At 42.6% G+C, this 19150-nt stretch overlaps 2 protein-coding genes across 2 annotated transcripts in view; both read right to left on the reverse strand.

Annotated features, from left to right (window-relative positions):
• The window catches only part of tmem108 (transmembrane protein 108), a 42219-nt gene extending 37939 nt beyond the window's left edge, over positions 1–4280 (reverse strand). Inside the window, exon 1 of the mRNA XM_046371010.1 lies at positions 3528–4280. The gene's annotated coding sequence lies outside the window, so the exon portion shown is untranslated. The remainder of the gene's footprint in view (positions 1–3527) is intronic.
• A 1097-nt stretch (positions 4281–5377) lies between these two features.
• Positions 5378–18911, reverse strand: topbp1 (DNA topoisomerase II binding protein 1). Its single transcript, XM_046371009.1, has 28 exons — positions 18480–18911; positions 18135–18228; positions 17903–18037; positions 17643–17786; positions 17341–17522; positions 16943–17136; positions 16535–16711; positions 16266–16432; positions 15997–16160; positions 15103–15347; positions 14652–14986; positions 14033–14205; positions 13143–13354; positions 12532–12848; positions 12195–12380; positions 11858–11973; positions 11205–11328; positions 10171–10329; positions 9911–10007; positions 9603–9804; positions 9166–9395; positions 8311–8453; positions 8094–8190; positions 7463–7626; positions 6973–7101; positions 6767–6856; positions 6006–6167; positions 5378–5617 (listed from the first exon to the last, which is right to left on the reverse strand). The coding sequence occupies exons 2-28, from the start codon at positions 18219–18221 to the stop codon at positions 5489–5491; spliced, it is 4560 nt and encodes a 1519-aa protein (XP_046226965.1). The 5' UTR covers positions 18222–18228; positions 18480–18911; the 3' UTR covers positions 5378–5488.
• Positions 18912–19150: the final 239 nt, after the last annotated feature.

Raw genomic sequence — 19150 nt, forward strand, 5'->3', positions numbered from 1 at the left:
CGTTCGGATTCATCCTCTGGGCACCATGCATGTCTGCACAAAATGTCGTGCCAAGCCACCCAATAGTCATTGAGTTTTTTCCAGTCTGGATCGAGCTGGTGGACCCAATGAGAGACTGACACTGCAATCCCCACAGTCAGCCTGCTAGCATAGCTAAAAGTAACACTTGGTGGCGCAACCAGAAACGCCAGGGAATAGCCAACGTCCTGGATACATCATCTGAGAACTGTGAAGGTTTGTACCAATGTATGTGCTGATCTATCAGGATGAAGAAACATTTCGAGATTCATTATTTTTGCTTTAGTTTTAATGTGTGGAAGTTCAGTTTTAACTCAAAATCCTTTAGTGCATTTTAATTCTTTTGGGGCCTGCAGCATGTGTTCCTCAGCTTCCTGTATTAGCACAGTCAAATACGCTACAGGAACACTCAAATCACCTTACATAATACATGTACAGTGGCGTTTCACTGAGAAGGAACTGATTGGGCCAGAAGCCTTGGGTCCCTCTTGGCATAGAGGGTGACCATCAGTGGGTGGAGGTGCAGATTGGAGTGGCATGGCTGCAGCTGAGGAATGTGAGGAATTTCCCTTGTAAACACCTCATGCTCGGACGGTCACGGCACTCTTATCTCCCCGTGCCCATCGTCCCCTTTAATCATCATAATAGTTAGTTATTCATTACCAACGCCCCCTCTTCATCTATCTGTCTTTTCCTGTGGCCTCTGCTCAGTCAGGGCAGGTGGGGTTACCTCTGCTGAAGGCTTTTGTTTACCTGAGGCACCACATAGTATATTATTCACTCTGATACCCCCCAATGGGCAAACAGAGCCTGCTCTGATACTACTGTATAGAGTACAATGGCTTTCAAATGTCAACAACACGAAAGAGAGAGCTTTTTTTTCTTTCCGCATATCTTGTGCTGACTCCATCTGGTCCTATGGGAACACTCTTTAGCTGATAGGATTTTTCGTCTTTGTTGAATAGACCGGCTTTTGCTTGGCACTTCCCCCTGTGGTTCCTGTATATGAGCCCCTCTAAGCTTAAATGAAAGTAATTTCGAAAGCAGCTGAGGGCCTTCATTAATACTGCGTGGCATTCAGAAAACACGGGGAAAGAGACGGCGCAGGCACGGACTGGTTTTTTTCCCCCCACTGCTAAAGCAAAATCCTGCTTTGGCCACTTGCTGTTTGGCCAAGCCAAGATGAAGGTGCAAAGTCCATCCTGAGCACATACTGTGTAGCATGAGGGGCCCATCGGGGCTGCATTCCACCTCATGGTGTACCACTCTCTACCAGTCATGAGGGAAGCTTACTTACAGTCATGAAACCCACTCATACTGCCGTGGTCACATCCCCCCACACTTTCCCATCAGCTTGGACTTCCCGCTGCAAGAGTCAGAAACCAGATTTCTCCATTTCCTGGTACTTCCTTGATACGTTTGTTTAAGGGAAGTCTGTCTCTCTGGATGGGAAAGTTGATATTTTCCGTTTTAATGTCAGTTTTTCCTGAAACTGGTGATAAGGGAGCAGCTGTGGAGATTGTTCTGCTGCTGCCCTCTGAACAATTCTTCCGAATGTTGACAGTAGATATCACACCAAATAGGAAGGTGTTGAAATGGCCGACACATTTGGGCTTCCACCACACAGATCAACGTTAGAGAGGAACTGTCAGTAGCAACCTAAAGAGAAAATCCTCCAAATGAAACTATTTATGTCACACATCCAGTCTTGACTTTATGAGTCTTCATGATGTTTGTTTAGCAAATTACTTGTTTTCTGATCAACATCAACAACTCTCTCAATAACACCAGAGAATCTTTTGTGTTTTAACCATTCTACCTGGGCAGCAATGCTGGTCACCTACTTTTAATTCAGACTGAAATATCTGAACAAATACTGAATGGATTTTTATGAAACTTTGGAAAGGCATTCATGATCCACGAAGGATGAAGCCAAATTAATCTGCCAATCTGCTGACTTTTATCTCTTAATTATGTTTTCAGTATCTTCAAATCACCTGAAACAATGTGTTTTCATTACTGCTCTCTCTACAGAAGGACCGAGGACTCCATGTTGCATTAGCATGTTTCTACAGTAGCCCAGAGTGGGCAAACAAAACACTGGCTCCAGAGGGGCACTTTGGTGTTTTACGTAGCCAAAGAGTGGAGGTGAGGGGTGTTTAGTTGGCTGCAATCTGCAACTGCACCACTCGGTGACCCTGAATCCTCCACACTGGACCTTTAAGACTAACTATATACTATGTCAAACCAATACAATTAATTGAAAAGTTGCCAAGAACACAAAGATTTGTTGGAAGAAATGACAAATCACCTTCAAGAAGGCTACCAGGCTACATCAAATAAAATATGAGAATTTGCAGCATTGCGTGATATCTCTCTGAATATACGACTGCTCCCCAAGCATCGTGCCCAAAGAATAAATGTCCTCATTAGTATTAAGTGCTTTGCTCATATGTTCCCTAATATCCATTCATGGTATCACAGCATGTCAGCTCGCCCTGAGGAAGCTGTCAGCTACAGATGTCAATACCCCCGCTGACCCCTTTCCCTCCCCCCACCCCTGCACACACATGGCACTGGAGGATTGTCCCCCAGAACAAAGGAATGGGGGGTTTCTGTGGAGAACAGGCAACCAAACATTCCTGTCACAATGGAGAGAGTAGCCAACAGGTTCAATTAGTACACACTTTAAACTGTGCCCTATGCGACCCCACTGTGCCAGAAAACAAGCTGGAGCTCCACGTTTGAATGGGGTATTTGGTGATGCCGGTGCGTTCAAGGCATTCTCGCGTTTTAAGAGAGTTTCTCCCATTATCTGCTTTGTTGCTGCCATGTTGCCCGAGAAATAAACCAATTCAAGGACTCTTCGGGCTGAGATCTTCAAGTTGCAAGACTGATGGCTTTCTGTCTCTTGAAAAACTTTTTTATTTTTGGAAGTAAAGGCGCCTAGCACTGCTGTAAATAAACTGGGACTTCAGCCAGCAACTACAAGAAATCTTTACCATTAATCTCTCTGTTACCTAAAGTGTAACACTTCAGAACACATTTCCTTAGGTGGCTATGATGATCCCTTTTCAGGACTGTCAAGAGACTGAGACGGTATTGAATCCCACACAAAACAGAATCAACCTACCAAACTAAAATGTAATTATTCCTTATGTTCGTCCTTGATTTAATTTTCCAGGTAGCCTTGAGAGAACTTACTGGCAGCAGTTCAACTTTTGATGGCATTTTGCTGTCTTGATATCAATACCTTTCTGTCATGCAATGCATTAAATGATGCTCTAAATCAATAACACGGATCTGATGCGCGTGTCTGTGACAGTCACTGCACGCCTGAAACCTTCCACCAGGATTTTTTTTTAAAAATATAAAATATCCGATGCTCAACTCAGGCCTAATCGATACGCAGAGGTATTGGAAAAGCAGCCCATAAAACACAACAGGCACAGAGCAGAGGATGTGCTGTCTGATCTGAAGTCGCCTGAGAAATAAACTGATGGACTTACCTATACACAAGGTGCGCCGTAACGTCGGGTACTTGGCGTATCCGAAAGAAATGAATCCTCAAAGCCGCTGTGTCACACTTCACACCATCCGGGCGCACATGTTGCCAGTCCCCACAGAGAAATGTCACAATCATGCGCTGCAACAAGGAGCAAGTGGACGGCAGGAGCGTACCGTGTCGCTGTGGGTCGCGGCACAGCGTGTCCAGCCGCTGGATAGGATGCGTAGGGCGCCACCCTTTGCCGGACCTCTGGGACTCTGCGCCCACCTATCCCCCTCTCAGCCTTGACGCCGTAAATAGCGTAGCATGAGTCAAACTCTCCGTCTCAAGGCACCGTGATCCACGGACACTGGTGATGAAACTGTGAACCGTGATCGCTCGTTAATGCGTGGTGCGCAGTTAAAGAGGCGCGTAAGACGCCGGTGCCACCCACTAAAGGAGGTTTTCGTGGTGAGTGTACGGACAGGGAATTTTAATGAGGACTGCTGCAGAGTTTCCCCCCCTGTGCTGAGAGTCGTGCTCTCACTGTGCTGACATGCACTGCCCCTACAAGAAACATTTAAGTTACCTTACAGGACCTGTCCTGTAAAGGGGCGGGGTGGCGACTAGACGCGACAGTGAAGCTCAACCTTTGGCCATCAGCCACTCAGAAAAATGGGGGATTCGCTCACCTGTGAGGGACACCTGTTGACCGAAGGCAGTTCAGACATCCAGACCAACCACAGTGATTAATCTTGTGCTACTTCATTTCAACAAAGCCACTGTTCTCTCTCTGCACTAACAGCAGGTGTCGTTAAGGATTCAGTTGCTTTTAGAGCAGCTTTTCTTTGTTTCCCCCCATTTTCTTTTCTTGGCCCTTGATCAGATAAAATAAACAATTTTTTAAGCATAATTTGGTCTTTTATATTTGCATTCACTGAATGAGTTAAGCGGGTGACAAGCAGTAAAACACTGCATGATCTTTTCATTCAAACAAACAAGTGACTTGAGGACACTTCTTGCCCCCAGAGGCTCCTGGACCTTGCAGCCAGGGTCATGTTCCTCCTGTCAGTGCAGCTTTTTCTCCTTTAATCCCACACCTCTCAAACACCAGCTCAAGTCTGATTCTGCTGGGAGGCTGTCAGCTGCTGCATCTATTAGGAGGCTAAACCACTTATCTGTCCATATGGGAGGGAACAGAGGCATCTAACCTCAGCTGGCACCCTGGTATGAAACAGCACATCATTCTACCGAAGGCCAAAATCAACATCAAAATCTGGTGTTTACTGCACGGGCGGATCAGCAGATCCCATAATCACACGGGAAGGGAAGCGTGCTCTCAGGTGATTTTGGGTTTGTTTCAGTTAGTCATTTCACTGCCATTGGATATCGCTTTGACTTTTTGTTACCATGCGAACACAAGCATACACAAGAAGCTGCTGACAAACTGTAAAACATTGTCCTAACACTGCAGAGGCACATTTTATTTTGGAAAAAAAAAAAGTGATCAATTTTAATGAGGAAAGAACTGCTGGAAACAGCCACAGAGAAAGAGTAGTTTAGTTTTGACTGTTATGTAAACATGAGTTAATTCCAAACATTAAATTATTAAAACATACATGATAATTATAGTTGTCCAATAAATAAATCAAGACGTTAGAAATCTTGCTTTTTCCTCAGTCAGCTGCTGAGACATCACTTACAACAAAGGCCTGTGTTGTGAAGATCTACTGCCACCCAGAGGCCAGATTGCGCCACTACACCCAATTACAAAACGTGACTCATCATTTTCTGCAGTCCTTAATTGAGTCATCCATCAGAGATACTGTAATCTCAGGCCAACTGCATTGCTCTTGAATGAGGTAGCCAGAGTGACAAAACAAGCATAACATTTATTTTATTTCCGACAAGATAAAACTAATCTTATTTACAATCATTTTCACAGATATGGGAATTTTAACGACAATGTTTTGTAGTGATAGTTCAGTTCAGACGTGTCTTTTTCAGCCTGGAGTTGTCTGCCGCTGCTTTACGTTTACGTGACGGAGTGCCAGGAGTTTCTTCAGAGGGAGCTTTGGTCAGGTAGTACTGCTCGATAGGCGGGGTTGGCTCCTGGAGAAAAGAAATGGAAAAAAAAAGCAAATGGTATATCTTTAATTTTAATTCCACCGTGTCAGACTTCATTATGACTTAATACCAATAAAATAATCTGACTGCTTGCAAGATAGCATCATTACAAAAAAAAAAAGGCATCAAAAAGTCTATAAAAATGAGATTATGTCATCCTGCTGACATTTTGCAACTGCTTTACTTTACATACTGCTTTATAACAGTCAGAATATATGAATAAAACATCCGTTGGGGTCTGTTTTTACAAAACTAATATCCCACTTCATGTCATGTTTAAACTGAAACAACATCCTGTTACATTTTTACAAGGAAATTGTCTAAAATTTTATTATTCAATCCAGTGATAATCTATATGAAAAGCTCCACTGACCTGCATGAGGTAATCTGCGATGTACTCTGTCTTCAAGCATGTGACTCCTTGGGAGGCAGCCTCTGATACATCGACCCTGAAGTCTCCAGGCTTTAACCGACTGAAATCTGCGAACAGATGAGTTGCCTCCTTGTACAAGGATGGGGATGGGCTCGGCAGGACCTGGGCAGAGGAATTACAGGTAAGAACTATGGATTGTGTTTACAAAGAAACATGGCAACATGTAACAGAGCGGGGAGGGCAGTTAATGACTTAAGTGGTGAGGTACACAAAAGTATCCAGACACATCTCTTTATGGGGCTGTTTTTCAGGGGTTGGGCTTGGCCCCTCACTTCCAGTGAAGGGAAATCTTAATGCTTCATCATCATACCATTTTGGACAATTTTATGCTTCCAACTTTGTGGTGGCAGTTTGGTGAAGGCCCTTTTCTATTTCGGCATGACTGTGCCCCAATGCACAAAGCAAAGCTCAAGTGAAGGCTCACTGGTTCACACAGAGTCCTGACCTCAAACCCATCCAACACCTTTGGGATGAACTGGAATGGAGATTGCAAGCCAGGCCTATTTGGTCCAACATCAGTGTCTGACCTCACTAATGCTCTACTGCATGAATGGGCAAAAGTTCCCACAGAAACACTCCAAGATCTTGTGGAAAGCCTTCACAGAAGAGTGAAAGCTGTTACAGCTGCAAAGCTGTCTGTGTATTTACAAAATACTATGTTTGTATAAAAACTGGATCCAAACAACAAACATAGCAGAAACCTTCGCCCTGCCAGACTGCAGTAACCGTCTGAAGCCTGATTCTCTGCTCTGGTCGATGTTCAGCATGACTGTCCATCCACTGAAGGCTCCCTGAAAAACAGAAAAAAAGAATACTTAGTACACTTAAACACTCGAGTGGTAGATAATACAATACAACAGTAATCAGGACTGCTGTGATGTGTGCATGTGCATGTGCCTGCACAGACCCCTTGCTCAGAGCGTGCCTGCAGGGTTTTTCTCCAGCGCATGGCAGCTAACGCCAATCTCCTCTGCTGAGAGGTGATGGAGGGCAACGCATCGAGAATGGAGCTACTGCCCCACTCATACTCATCCTCCTGGAACACAAACACATACGGAAATGTAAAAACAACCTCTCAAAGATGATTTTGTGAAAGTTAATTAAAGTTGAAATTAAACCTTTTAAAACCCTGTGAAGTAAACTTTAATATTTTCTCTATTTTAGACCCCTTTATGCTGAACCATAAGCCTGACAGATTTCAAAATAAAAACAGACAAAAAAATCTGCGAAAAACTGTATTTTTAAATACACATCCAATGAAAACCCTGAAGATCAAAATGATGTTAACTGAGAAGCTACACAACACACCAGCCTTCTTATTAGATTACATAACATCACAGTAATGGCAGGGTGAATAAAACTACTGTGAATACAGCATCAGATCTTCAGACCCTGACCTGGATGAAGCGACCCACAGAGCGGCAGGCCTCCAAGTACGAGCGGTGCAGGATCCATTTGCCCGCTGCCATTGCTGCCAGGTACTTTTCATTACGCAGTGGAGTCCCGACGATGACGTGGGAGCAGCTGGGGTCGAAAGACTGCTTGTCCAGGACTACACCACCTGTAACACCAAATTATAATAGACATGGACAGAAAGGGGAAAAGAAATTTAGATAAAATATGCTGTGCCTAAACTGGAGTTATAGCTTTTGACCTGATAATAAAAGACTGGAGACCATTAATAAATAAATATATGTCAGATTACCCGAATAGCTCAATGTCTATAACAAAGTGTCCTTATGGTCCTACTCCACCTGCTGATTCACTATAAGCTGCTGTAGGCCATATAGCTTTTAGTACCATTTCAAATGATGATGTGCAGCTGTTTATTTGAGAATACTGAGCTCACAACATTTTTGTCAGGGGAAGCATCTGCAGGAGGAAATATTCCCAGACCCCGGAGGCAGATCCTCCTTTTCAGACATCAGTGATTAGCTCCTCTGACTTCAAGCCTGTGATGTGATGCTTTTTTCCCCCACTGCGGCATGATGAAATACCGTTAGAGTCCTAATTAGGTGGAAGACTCACCGAGCTCCTCTATGAGGTGACTGTAATCAATACGCTCCTGCGGACTGAGGGAGGACAGCTGAAATCTGGGAGGCTGCTTTTCTTCCTCGCGTTCCTCCTGAGAGAACAGAAGAACATTTAGCACCAGCAGCAAGTTTGAAAGAGGCATTTAGGGTGCCTGTTACATGTGTACGGAGATGACTGCAGACATGTTGTTAATGTAAATGTGAATGTTAACCTGTGGCTCCAGAGCTACTGAGGGGTTTGCGAGAGGGAAAGCGATGCTGGGGGCTTCAGGAGTGAGGATGTCAGGTTTTCGCTCCTTTGTTGGAGGCGTCGCCAGTTTCTGGCCCATGTGCTGGTCGATGATGTCACAAGCAGCTGACAGAAGATACAGTGATTACAGTGAAAGTCAAGTTCATTCGTTGAAACTGAGCTTACAGTATGCCAGAAGTTCAGTTTCCATGTTTACAGTTAAACTACTCTCTCAAGGTGCAGCTAAACAAACACGCCCACTTAATCACACTAATGTGAGAGTTCTCCACAGGATCAGCTTGCACCTTTACAACTTAATGAAGTTAACGTGTAAATCAGCTGCTAGGAAACACAAGTCCAATTAAAAGTCACCACAAAGCACCACAAGCACTAACAGAACTTCCAGGATTAGGTTTTAAGAGGCTAAACAGTATATTAAACTTGTCAAGGCTTTGTTAATGCAGGTGTGAGTCTGTTTTTCTTTATATGTGCATATATGGAAAAATACGTGTCAGGATTAGTGTTATAACCTTGCCACACTATATGACCATTCAATCTGACATCATAAGCCAGACATTATATTATATGAAGTGTCTTATCTACAATATTCCACATTACTAACAAGTACACTACTTTTGTCAGTTGCTTCAGTTGGCAAGGTAACAATGCTGTCTGGCAGTTATTAGCTATGAATCTTTAGTAACAACTAATCTCCATGCAAGAACACTTTTTTTGTTTTATTTTTTTTTAATGGTGCCCCTGGTTTTTATTTAGTGACGTGTAAATCTCCACTGAGTGAACCAGTTACAGATATGATCTTAAACTCCTGATTTCTCACCCAACTCCACCAGCTCAGAGTCTGTCATGGAGTCCCTGAACTGAGGGCCTTTTTCTGCAGTGGGAGGAGGTGCAGCTGCAATGGGCTCAGAGTGCTGTGAGGGACTGCCAGGCCACTGTAAATTATCAGCCAGCTTGGCCCTCTCCTCTCTCGCTGTCGGGTCATCCCAAACGATCTGCTCACTCTGAGACGGCTCTGTGTTTACGTCCATGGCTGCTTCTCTGGACACCCTGAAATGAGAACAGAATTAGGTGATGATGAGGAAGCGAGTGAACCCCACAAAAGCTGAAAAATTAGCTTCAACACACTGTCTGAACTTAAGCATAAAACTCATTCACTGTATGGGTTTGCTTCACAACAGTCCTAGAAATGTTACCAGTTTGCGTTTGACTGTTATGTTTAGAAATCTGTATCTTCTCTCAACATGGCTTCCTTACCTGAGTGCTTCCAGAGTACGTCTGTTCCCACTGCGTCCGACCCGGTTTCCGTCAGGGGTGTGCGGCCCCGAGTCGGCTCCTCCAGATCCCATCCTGCTGAGTCTGACTGAGGTGCGCCTCCCTGTCGTCAGCTTGGTGGCTGACATGATCTCCTGGAGCTGTCTTTGGAGGTTCTCTCTCATTTCTAGAGTCTCTGAAATACCTACACAACAAAGATTAAAAAACCAAAAAAAAACAAGATTGGTTCTACAAAGTAATACCTGCAGACACTTTGTAGAATTAAATGACAGTTGTAAAAACAAACTCACTACTTATTTCTGCAGCATCTTGCATCTCTTCCTGATCTACGCTTCCATCACTTACGCGACGTAAGGTTGTAGCTTCCTCCGAAGCAATGTTTTCACACTGAGGGAAAGATGATTAAACAGAAAATTAATGAGACAACTCTTCATCAGCGGTTACCAATAACATAAAGTATTGACAAACATTCAACGCAGAACAGATTCCAGTGCTTCACAGAATCTTGAAACCATATACACAGTGGGTGAAATTACATACTGACACCCACCTTGTCTTCCTTTGCCTCAGTGATGTCTTTGAGTTGAGTTCGTGTCAAAGGTGGAGACCTCTGAGAGCTGCTGGGCACCTGGCTGAGGTTTAGGCTCATCTTGGGGTTGTAGGTGAAAGGATACAAAGACTCGGGGACATGCCTCTGCTCCTCTGCACACTGCACAAGTCCACATGGGTTAGCTCGTTAACTACAAACCTTTGTGAATGAATATGTAGTGCGTGCACTTTCACAAAAATTAATTAAATGAAATGGGAAGTATAGCTCAAACTCCCATCTGTCTGCAAAATTAGCATATCAAAGCTGCTTTTGATTAAATATTCAGCTTTTGTTGATGGGGTCGTAATTATTTCCCTCAGGTGAAATGTGCTGAGTGAACATTGGTTGATAACAAGAAACACAAAGCCTGTCACATAAAATGACATCCCAAATTAATATCGCTTTTGTGTGTCTTCTTGAAGACAAGATTTCTGTAGAAGCTGACAAATGTCAGCAAAATATTTTGCCTTATTTACTGTGAGAGCAGGATTATGGCTCAAAAGGTCTGTGTTTTTCATTTTGTTTATGTCCATTGCCCATTGTGTGAGGCACTGCATGTAATGTGCTAAGAAACTGCATTATTGTATTTCAAGTCACAAATAACCAGCTACTGACTTACTACCTTCAGAGCTGAAACAAAGACTAATCGATCAACATAAAATATGCGGCTATTTTGGAGCAACTGCAATTTATTTTACAAGCAAAAATTCAAAATGTTTTGGATTTGCAGCTTTTCTTGTTCTATTTTTTCATCATTACAAACAGAATTTAGTTTTGGTTTAAAACTCAGTCAATCAAATAGTCCTTTTTTTAGACTAAATGATCAGTTAATTGACAAAATTACCAATGCATCAATCAAAACTGAAAAAATAATTAGTTCCAGTCCCAATGCATAAAAAAATGAAAGTATATTAACCCCACTACAAACATTAAAAACAAGCCGAGTAGGAAAGAGGAGCTCCGGCTTTTCTTATGTTTGTTACAGAGAAACGTACTGCGTGCAGCCAGTACTGGGAGACCACATGCAGCCCTCTCTCCTTCACTCCTCTGTATTCCCGGGTGTTGTCCCCCACACGGCCCTGGTAGATGTAGTGCGTCACTGTATCGTCACAAGCCCACCTAAGAAACAAATTGATAAAGAGATGCTTGTGTGCAGAAATGAAGACGTGAAGCTTCAGCAGACAGAATTAGACAAATGAAGTGTATATCTTCCTCCAAGTTATTTTGAGTTTACATTATTTAAGTTAATTTAAGTTATTCCAGATAGGAGCAAAGAGGGCCGAGGAAACTGGTACCACACACTAAATTGAAAATTAAATACGCACTTGACCTGACTAATTCAGACGGCTGAAGCCTCATATTAATTTCAGTTAAACTTCAGAATGCCTTTTCATACCGAATAAGGACTCTTTGTCACCTCATTACTTGAAAATGATTTAAGCAGGCTTGTCTTTTCAGCCACTATTAATAATATCATCTTTACTGGCATAGTACCTTTCTTAACAAGGTTACAAGATGCATGAACAAGAAGAGTAAAATACAATACAAATACCATTATGTATAATATAGTGCAAACATATAATACCAAAACCAATTAAGTAAATAAACTTCAGTATGGACAAGAAGAATGATTACATGTGGCAAATACCTGAAGTCAGCTCCGAGTGAGGCAGCTATAGCATTGAGTTCACTTTGCATTTTGCTGAGCTTCTTTCCAACACAGATCACAACACCAGCCAGAGGGCCAGCTTCTTTCTCTGGGACCTTAAAAACAAACAAACAAAAAAATCCCATCATATGTACAGTATATAGGCTATTCCATCATATTTCCCTTGAACTATAAACAAGGTTTTCCTGTAAATGTTTCTGTAATGATAAGTGAGCCTCCATCAGCGTCACGGCTGCTGTGTTTTGTATTCGACAAATAAAGTGAGTCTGAGATCAAACCTACAACATCAAGTGCAAACAGTTGTATTTCAGTTTACCTCCGTCTCAATCGTCTTGGCAAGTTGGGGGCTAGCAGAGACAGTTTGCATGTCTGAGTTGCTATTTCGGGTGCTATTGGCCAGAGCCACCTTCAGGTTCCTGTGGATGACATCAGTCAGCGGCGTCCCCGTCCTCTCTCCTGGTTTGGATCTTTCCCCTGGAGTATCTAATGCTCCCAGTGCATCCTTAACAAAAGGAACAGTCCATCTGTTTACAGGATTATCTATCAAAAATCAGTGCTAGTTTATTACTGCAATCCAAAAACATAAAGGATAATAAATAAATAAATAAATAAATTCTTGTGCTAGATTCTGTTGCTGTTCAGTGGGTCCAAACCTTGACATTAAAGGAGGGCCTGAAAAGCTGGTCTCTGCTGAGGAAACGAGAGGGAGTGTCCAGCTGCAGTGAGGGTTCCTTCTGAAGCGGGTTCTTTCTGCCGCCTTCCTGGTTTTGTTTAGGGGTGCTGATGTCCTCTTTGGGCTTCATCTCATCCAGCACGGAGTGGAACACTCTGCTCTGGAAGCGACCTAAATCCAGCGGGGTAACAGCCTTACCGCTCTGGAGTCCCAGCAAAGGGATTTCTGGAGATGCACGTGCTGCTGGAGGCATGGTGAACCTCTGGGAGCCACCGACAAAACTCTCATCATCCCTCTCTGTAGAGGCAGAAAATAAATTCACAACATGGGAAATTTCTAAACGCACAGCAGAATCACATCCAATAGCATGTGTGGCTAAATTATGTATTAGTTGGTTCAGTCAGGCTACTCAAAGATCCTTTGATCCTTTGGAAATCATTTCTATTTCTAGTTTTAAATAATCTCTCAGATGAAAATAAGAGGCAACAGACTCATTGGTATTTAGTATAATTATTGTCACGTTCTACACCCAGCCAACCCAAATACAACATTCACACCTACTGTAAGTTTTAAGTAACACATGCTTCTAACCTGGTGAGGGCGGCAGGTCAACTAGAAAACGCGCCTCCTCTGCCTTGTGGCCGCTCTGAGCAGACTGTAGTATCCAGCGCATGGTGACGGCAGGGAGCCCCCATTTCTTTGCTGCCTGGTACTTTGTGCCTTCAGGGCTCTGCAAAACAAGATGAGTGCTGGCCAGCATGCCTTTCTTCTGGTTGGCCAGGCGCACAAAGTAATCCTGTACACTGTGGGGGGGAAGAAAAGATGAAGATTTCTAAGGACAGGTAGTTCTTAATGGGTAGGCAGGACACATGAGGGTGAAAATATGCAGGAAAGGGAAGAAAACTATGTGCACAGTCCAGATCTTCCTCTACATTTATTTAAAAGTGCTAACAGCCTGCAGCCCAGCAGCTTCTACAGCTTGAAAAATGTACAACAGAAATTTCTCTTTTGAGATTCTTGTTCTTGTCTAAATTACAAAACTACTGCTTTTACAGTCCACATATAAAAACATTAAATACATAAAAATATTCTCAAATCTTTGTTATTAATGTAGAGAATGTTACACCTTATTATTCATCATTTTATTGCCCATGACTACATAATAACTCTTAGAAAAATAATGAAAGCAAACCAATAGACCCCATAAAATGTATCTTTAAACTGCAGCAGTTAATGAAACTATCAAGGAGTAAATTGAGGCTAGTGACTAGACTCACACCTTTGAAGTGTTTTCTCTGCCACCTCTAAAGCCTTAAGAATTGAATTATGCTATATAAGTAAAGTTGCCTTTTATCTTTAACACAGACTATATTACAGTATGGTGTGGTAGAGGAAAAGTAAGCACAAAAACTTCTGCAACTTCTTAATTTTTATACCATGTAGCTAAGGGTAAAACAGGTCATGCAGAAATGAAAGCACACCTGGCTCCGAGGTGTTTGGCGAGCTCCACCAAAGACTCCCTCTCTGCTCCAGTGAACTGGCTGACGGACAGGACACAATCTTTGAGAGGAAAACGTCCATCCATCACAGGAACGGGGGTGAACAAAGGGTTGGAAGACAGCTGGAGAACACACTCCTTCTCCACACACATGGCCTGAAATGTAAGAGCAAAACATAACAACAAATCAATATGCATGCCTCGTGGCACACATAAAATTAAATTGTGTAGGGCTGCAACCATCATTTTTATTAAAAAGCGTTCTGACAATTATTTTATGATTAATCAATGGTTTAGAGAACGTAAAAGTCACAGGTTTCCAGACGACATCTTTAGCAGCCTTGTTGTGACCTTGACAATTTCTTATCAAAATTTGTTGTTGAGCTTATCTTACTAATCATTTCAGCTCAAAAACTGTGCTTGTTACCTTCAAAGTGAAACAAACAACACAAAGAAACTCATTATTAAAAGACAGTGAACAAAAAATAAATATGTTCCCATTTGTCTGACCAGTTGACAAGTCAACAGATGGCACTAAAATCAGATTGCCACACTCTCCTCCTTACACAGGTAAAAAGAAAACAGTATGGCTATAATCCTACCAGCCAGGTATCTGTGACCACCTCGTCCACTGTGGCCTCCACTGAGCACCCCAGCAGTGGGACCACTGCGTAGTCTGCCACGACACGTGTGCGTCCCATCAGCACCTTGCCTCCATTTTCTGTCACCAACAGAGACAGCTGGGCCTCCGCCTCAGTGCCGAAGCCCACAAGAAGAAAACATTTCCCGAAAAACAGGCCTGCCTCGCTGGCTTCTTGCAGGGTGGCGTTTGATTCTGGTTCTCTGGTCTGGTTTGGTGCCCAGTGCTCAGGCTGAGGCTCTGCAGCCATACTGATGGACCCTCTGCTGTTGCCCTCTGCTGGTGGGGGCAGATTAACTGGAGGATAAAAGTAAAATTAGATTAGCAGAAATATATAAAACTATATCTTGTAAAATCTCTTAATGGTGTCCAGTTATACTAAACCTTGAGTGAATTCTTCAACAGAAACTTACCTACTGTAGGGTCATCATCCATGTACTGTGAGAGCAGATCGTCCTCTGCTCTCTTATGGCTTGGAGTGCTGGGACTAGCGACCGGGGGACCAGCTGAGGTTCTGGAGCTGGGAATATGGTGGGAAGGAACAGACACAGCAGCTGGGGCAGGGGGCAGACAGTCAGGGTGGTGGTAACCTCCTTCTGGGAGTAAACTGCCTTTGTTGAAACTGTCCAGCAGCCATTGCACGGTTACTACATGGGGTCTGGGAGGTAACATGCAGACAAAACACCATCTCAGTGGTATCACATACCGTAAGACTGCTAAAATGCAGGAATGATCTCAGTGTAGGGCTCTGTATATTTTACTTTACGGTGACTCTGTATGATGTTGCAAAACAAATACAACAACATAAGGTCCTGAACAGGTCAGACAGGATTTAAGTCAGTATATGCTATATTTAAATATTTGGTATGTTGTCTTTATTTTATGGTATTATTATATATAGAGAGAGCGAGGGTAAGACTATGTTCCTGAGGACTGTGGTTTCCAGCCTAATGTGAACTGGTATCATCATGGTTAGGTGGTGTTCATCTTAAATATCTGACCACCAGGGGCACTCTTATTCATCTGAATTCTAATGTTTCTAAATTCTGCATATAATTCCTCATAATCTCTTGCAAGTGAGATGTTTTTTGAGCACTCTGTGGCTTCTCTTTTGTAGTCTTTATCTACTGGCTTTATCTACCTCAGGTGGCTTTGGGTGCAATCAAAGCCATGCTTATTTTTTTTGTTCTTGCTTTTTTAATGTCAGCACATTCACTTCAAATGTAAATATTGGTCGAAGATCTTAAAAATGTAGTACAAGTGAGGACACAGGAAACACCATGTGTAGTAATCTTTGAACTTCAGACCTGTGTGTTGCTTTGGAGAGAAAATTCTTAAGGTCCTGGTCCAGTTCTCCCATGACCACATGTGTGAGTTCCTCACTGGGCTGATTGAAACGCAGACCGCCTGCAGCATTCACAAGACGCCGCAGTTTCTCCAGCTTTTTCCCTGGCAGGCCACACAGGTACAGCTGCAAAACATTTAACACATGTGAAACAAAACCTCAAATTTGTCTTTTACAATTTTGACGAGGGAAATGTCAACTCTCTATGAAGAGGAATATTCTTATACTTACCTTACAGCCATCCAGTATATCATCAGCCGGGCAGACGGTCAGGTCCAGACTATCTATGGGATCTGGAGCCTCCAGACGGCTGATGGTGGCATTAGTGAGAGCTGTGTCATTTATTGTCATGCTGGCGTTGACAGAGATGTGGCTGAGGCCCAACAGTGATGACCCCTCTGGAGTTAAAAAGCAGGATAATCCATCAAAATATAGATGAAAAATGTCTGTTTTTAAATACAATAAACAACAAACAAGTGCACTATCAGTCTGTGGCTCACCCTCCTTCTTGCTAGTGCCAGTAGGAGTGGAAGTGTGCGGTCGAGTGGTCTTTGGTGCGTTGCGTTCCACCTTGTACCTGCTCTCATCTTGACAAAAGCCCTTCTCGATGCTATCAAACAGCCAGTGCAGAGTCACGCAATACACATTCCACTTTCGTGCACACTCATACTTCTGACCTGCAAGGAAACACAAGCACTCAGAAACACACTGATACCAATGAGGAATCCATGTTCAAGAATTCAGCTACAATGATTATGGTTACTTTTCTTTAGATAATCTAATAAACTGATAATCACCACAGTGTTTTATCAAATAATTATCTGTTAAACTATTTGAATTTTCAACTTAAAGTTGTAACAGAGAACTGAACAGAACTAACAATACAAATAAAGGTGCTGGTGGCTTGCCTGTTGGTTCACTGACAATGAGATGTGTGCACTCGTTCATTTTGAGCTGACCGGTGTAGTTGGCTCCATGCTGTTCACAGAGCCGCTGCACCTCTTTACGTTCTGTGCTGGAGAGGCCCGTCACACAAACAGTACAGCCACGCAGCACAGGGCACATATAGTCCTCCATGGGCAGATCTGTGTACCTGAAAAGACTGATTGAGGCAGAACAAGTGTTAAAAGTAATTATCATCCATGTTTAAATGCATTTACAAGCTTTAATATTATTAAAATATAAAACTGCCTATTTTACGGCAACAGTAGCATTAGAGAATGCATTAAAGAATGCAAAAATAGCTATTATAGACAAAAAAATCCCTCTGTATGTTTCCGCACAAGAAATGGCAATTTCAACAGACCTGTCCTGAGATCTCTCCCAGCAGGCTTTGACCCATGCGGGCAGAAGAATGGGTTTACCCAGGCTGGCAGCTACCAGGTATTTCTTGCTGCCCACTTCTCCAGCTATCAGGTGCGTGACAGATACATTTAGGTCAAGATAGACCCGTCCTCCCATTAGCTGCACCAGATCCATCACCTCTGCCTGTAGAGAGAGACAGACCCAAACATACAGGATCCTTTAGAACACTGGGCTAAGTTTAGCTGAGGTATTTAGCATTTATTAGACTGCTGATTAAAACAGAGCACCAATCAGCAAACTAACCCGTGTCGCTTTATCCAGGCTTGTACAGGAAATAGTGATATCAGCCATGGCCATGTTATAGACGGGTTTCTCTGCTTTGGGGACACAATGCTGCTGTTGCAGGCAGTACAACACCACCAGTGGACTCACTATTCGGCAGCCAAGCTACATGATAAATAACAAAGAGTGACAAAGAAAGGAATTACTCTCCATGACAGCATATCAACAATTTTTTTGTGAAAATCAGAGGCAAGGTTTTGATGTATCAAACAGAGTCAGACTTTTTTGCAGTGCAGGAAGGCTGGGGAGGTGAAGCAGCTGAAGACAAACAGAGACTTGTCCTTCTGTTCCATCTGTAAAACAGCATCTTCACTGATGGTTTTCAAGTACTTTTCAGACTGCAGCTCCAAAATGGCCTGTTTAAACATGAGACAAACATTGCCATCAACTACAGATGGCAGAACATGGGCAAAAAATGTAATCATCACAGATTTGAACCAGACAACCATTTACCTCATAAGCCTTGACAGCATGCTCTGTTTTTTGTCCTTTACTTTCCACAAACTTCACGATGAAGCCTTCTATGTCTCCTTTAGACATGGTCGACCTGTACGTGAATACAGACCAGTGGAAAAGACTAACGTTTGTTACATTAGCTGGCAGTAGCCTCTGACTCAACAATTATCACTTACAAGAACGTGACGATGCTACTAGATGTTATTAGAGCTGCGTTTGACATTTTAGCAAGTAAACATTTAACTTGTGATTGACTGGTAAAACGCTGCATGTATACCGTTATATTACGTGTCAACGAGTTTAAACAGCCCGTTAGTGTTAGCTAAACCGATAGCAACTTACCTCCTCTTGATGGACCCAAGACTGTCAGACAAATAAAGAGGCAAGTGTCTACACGTTGACAGTTATCAATATGAACTCCTTATTAGACATGTAGAAATAGTTTATTTTTGATCTGACTTGTCATTGAGAAACTCCTCGAACTACACCAGGACCAAACGATACTGACAGCTTTAGACAGAGCCTGCGCTATCTTACTTGAAAGAAACTGTAACCGGTTAATGTTAGCTTACATTCAAACAAGCAAAGATCATAAATATTCATATATCATATTATTAAAGTTTTCACAGCCTTCGGAGTACCGGAGAAATTATATACATTTTACAATAATTTCAGAACAGTTGGCGAAAATTGCGAAATTAAAGCATCAACTTTGTTGTTGTTATTCGCGCCAACCATGGATGTACAAAAGCCACTTCCGGTGTTACAAGCTAATTCGACCGTGTGGACCCTTACTCCAGTTTACAAAAGATCCGCAGAAATATCACTGGTGCTAAATACATTCATTTTAAATGAAACAGGATAAAAGCTGAAAATATCAAAACATTTCCGTAAAAGCCTAATGGTTTCATTTTTAATAATTTCATTGTATCAAATCCTACATTTATATAATATATCATCGCCTAAAAAAGCATGTTCGCAGTCTTAAAAAAATTATGATTTGTTATCAAGTA

Source organism: Scatophagus argus, chromosome 18, assembly GCF_020382885.2.
Source record: "Scatophagus argus isolate fScaArg1 chromosome 18, fScaArg1.pri, whole genome shotgun sequence".
In the NCBI taxonomy this organism is placed as follows: Eukaryota; Metazoa; Chordata; class Actinopteri; family Scatophagidae; genus Scatophagus; species Scatophagus argus.

Bases quoted from the DNA above. Each gene is read 5' to 3' on its own strand.
- topbp1 (XM_046371009.1), bottom strand. From the start codon at position 18,221: ATGTCTAAAGGAGACATAGAAGGCTTCATCGTGAAGTTTGTGGAAAGT. The intron at 17,787-17,902 runs GTCTGACTCTGT...TTTATCATGTAG, and splicing joins CCTTCCTGCACTGCAAAAAA to CTTGGCTGCCGAATAGTGAG. The intron at 7,102-7,462 runs GTCAGGGTCTGA...TTTGTGTTCCAG, and splicing joins CTGTGGGTCGCTTCATCCAG to GAGGATGAGTATGAGTGGGG.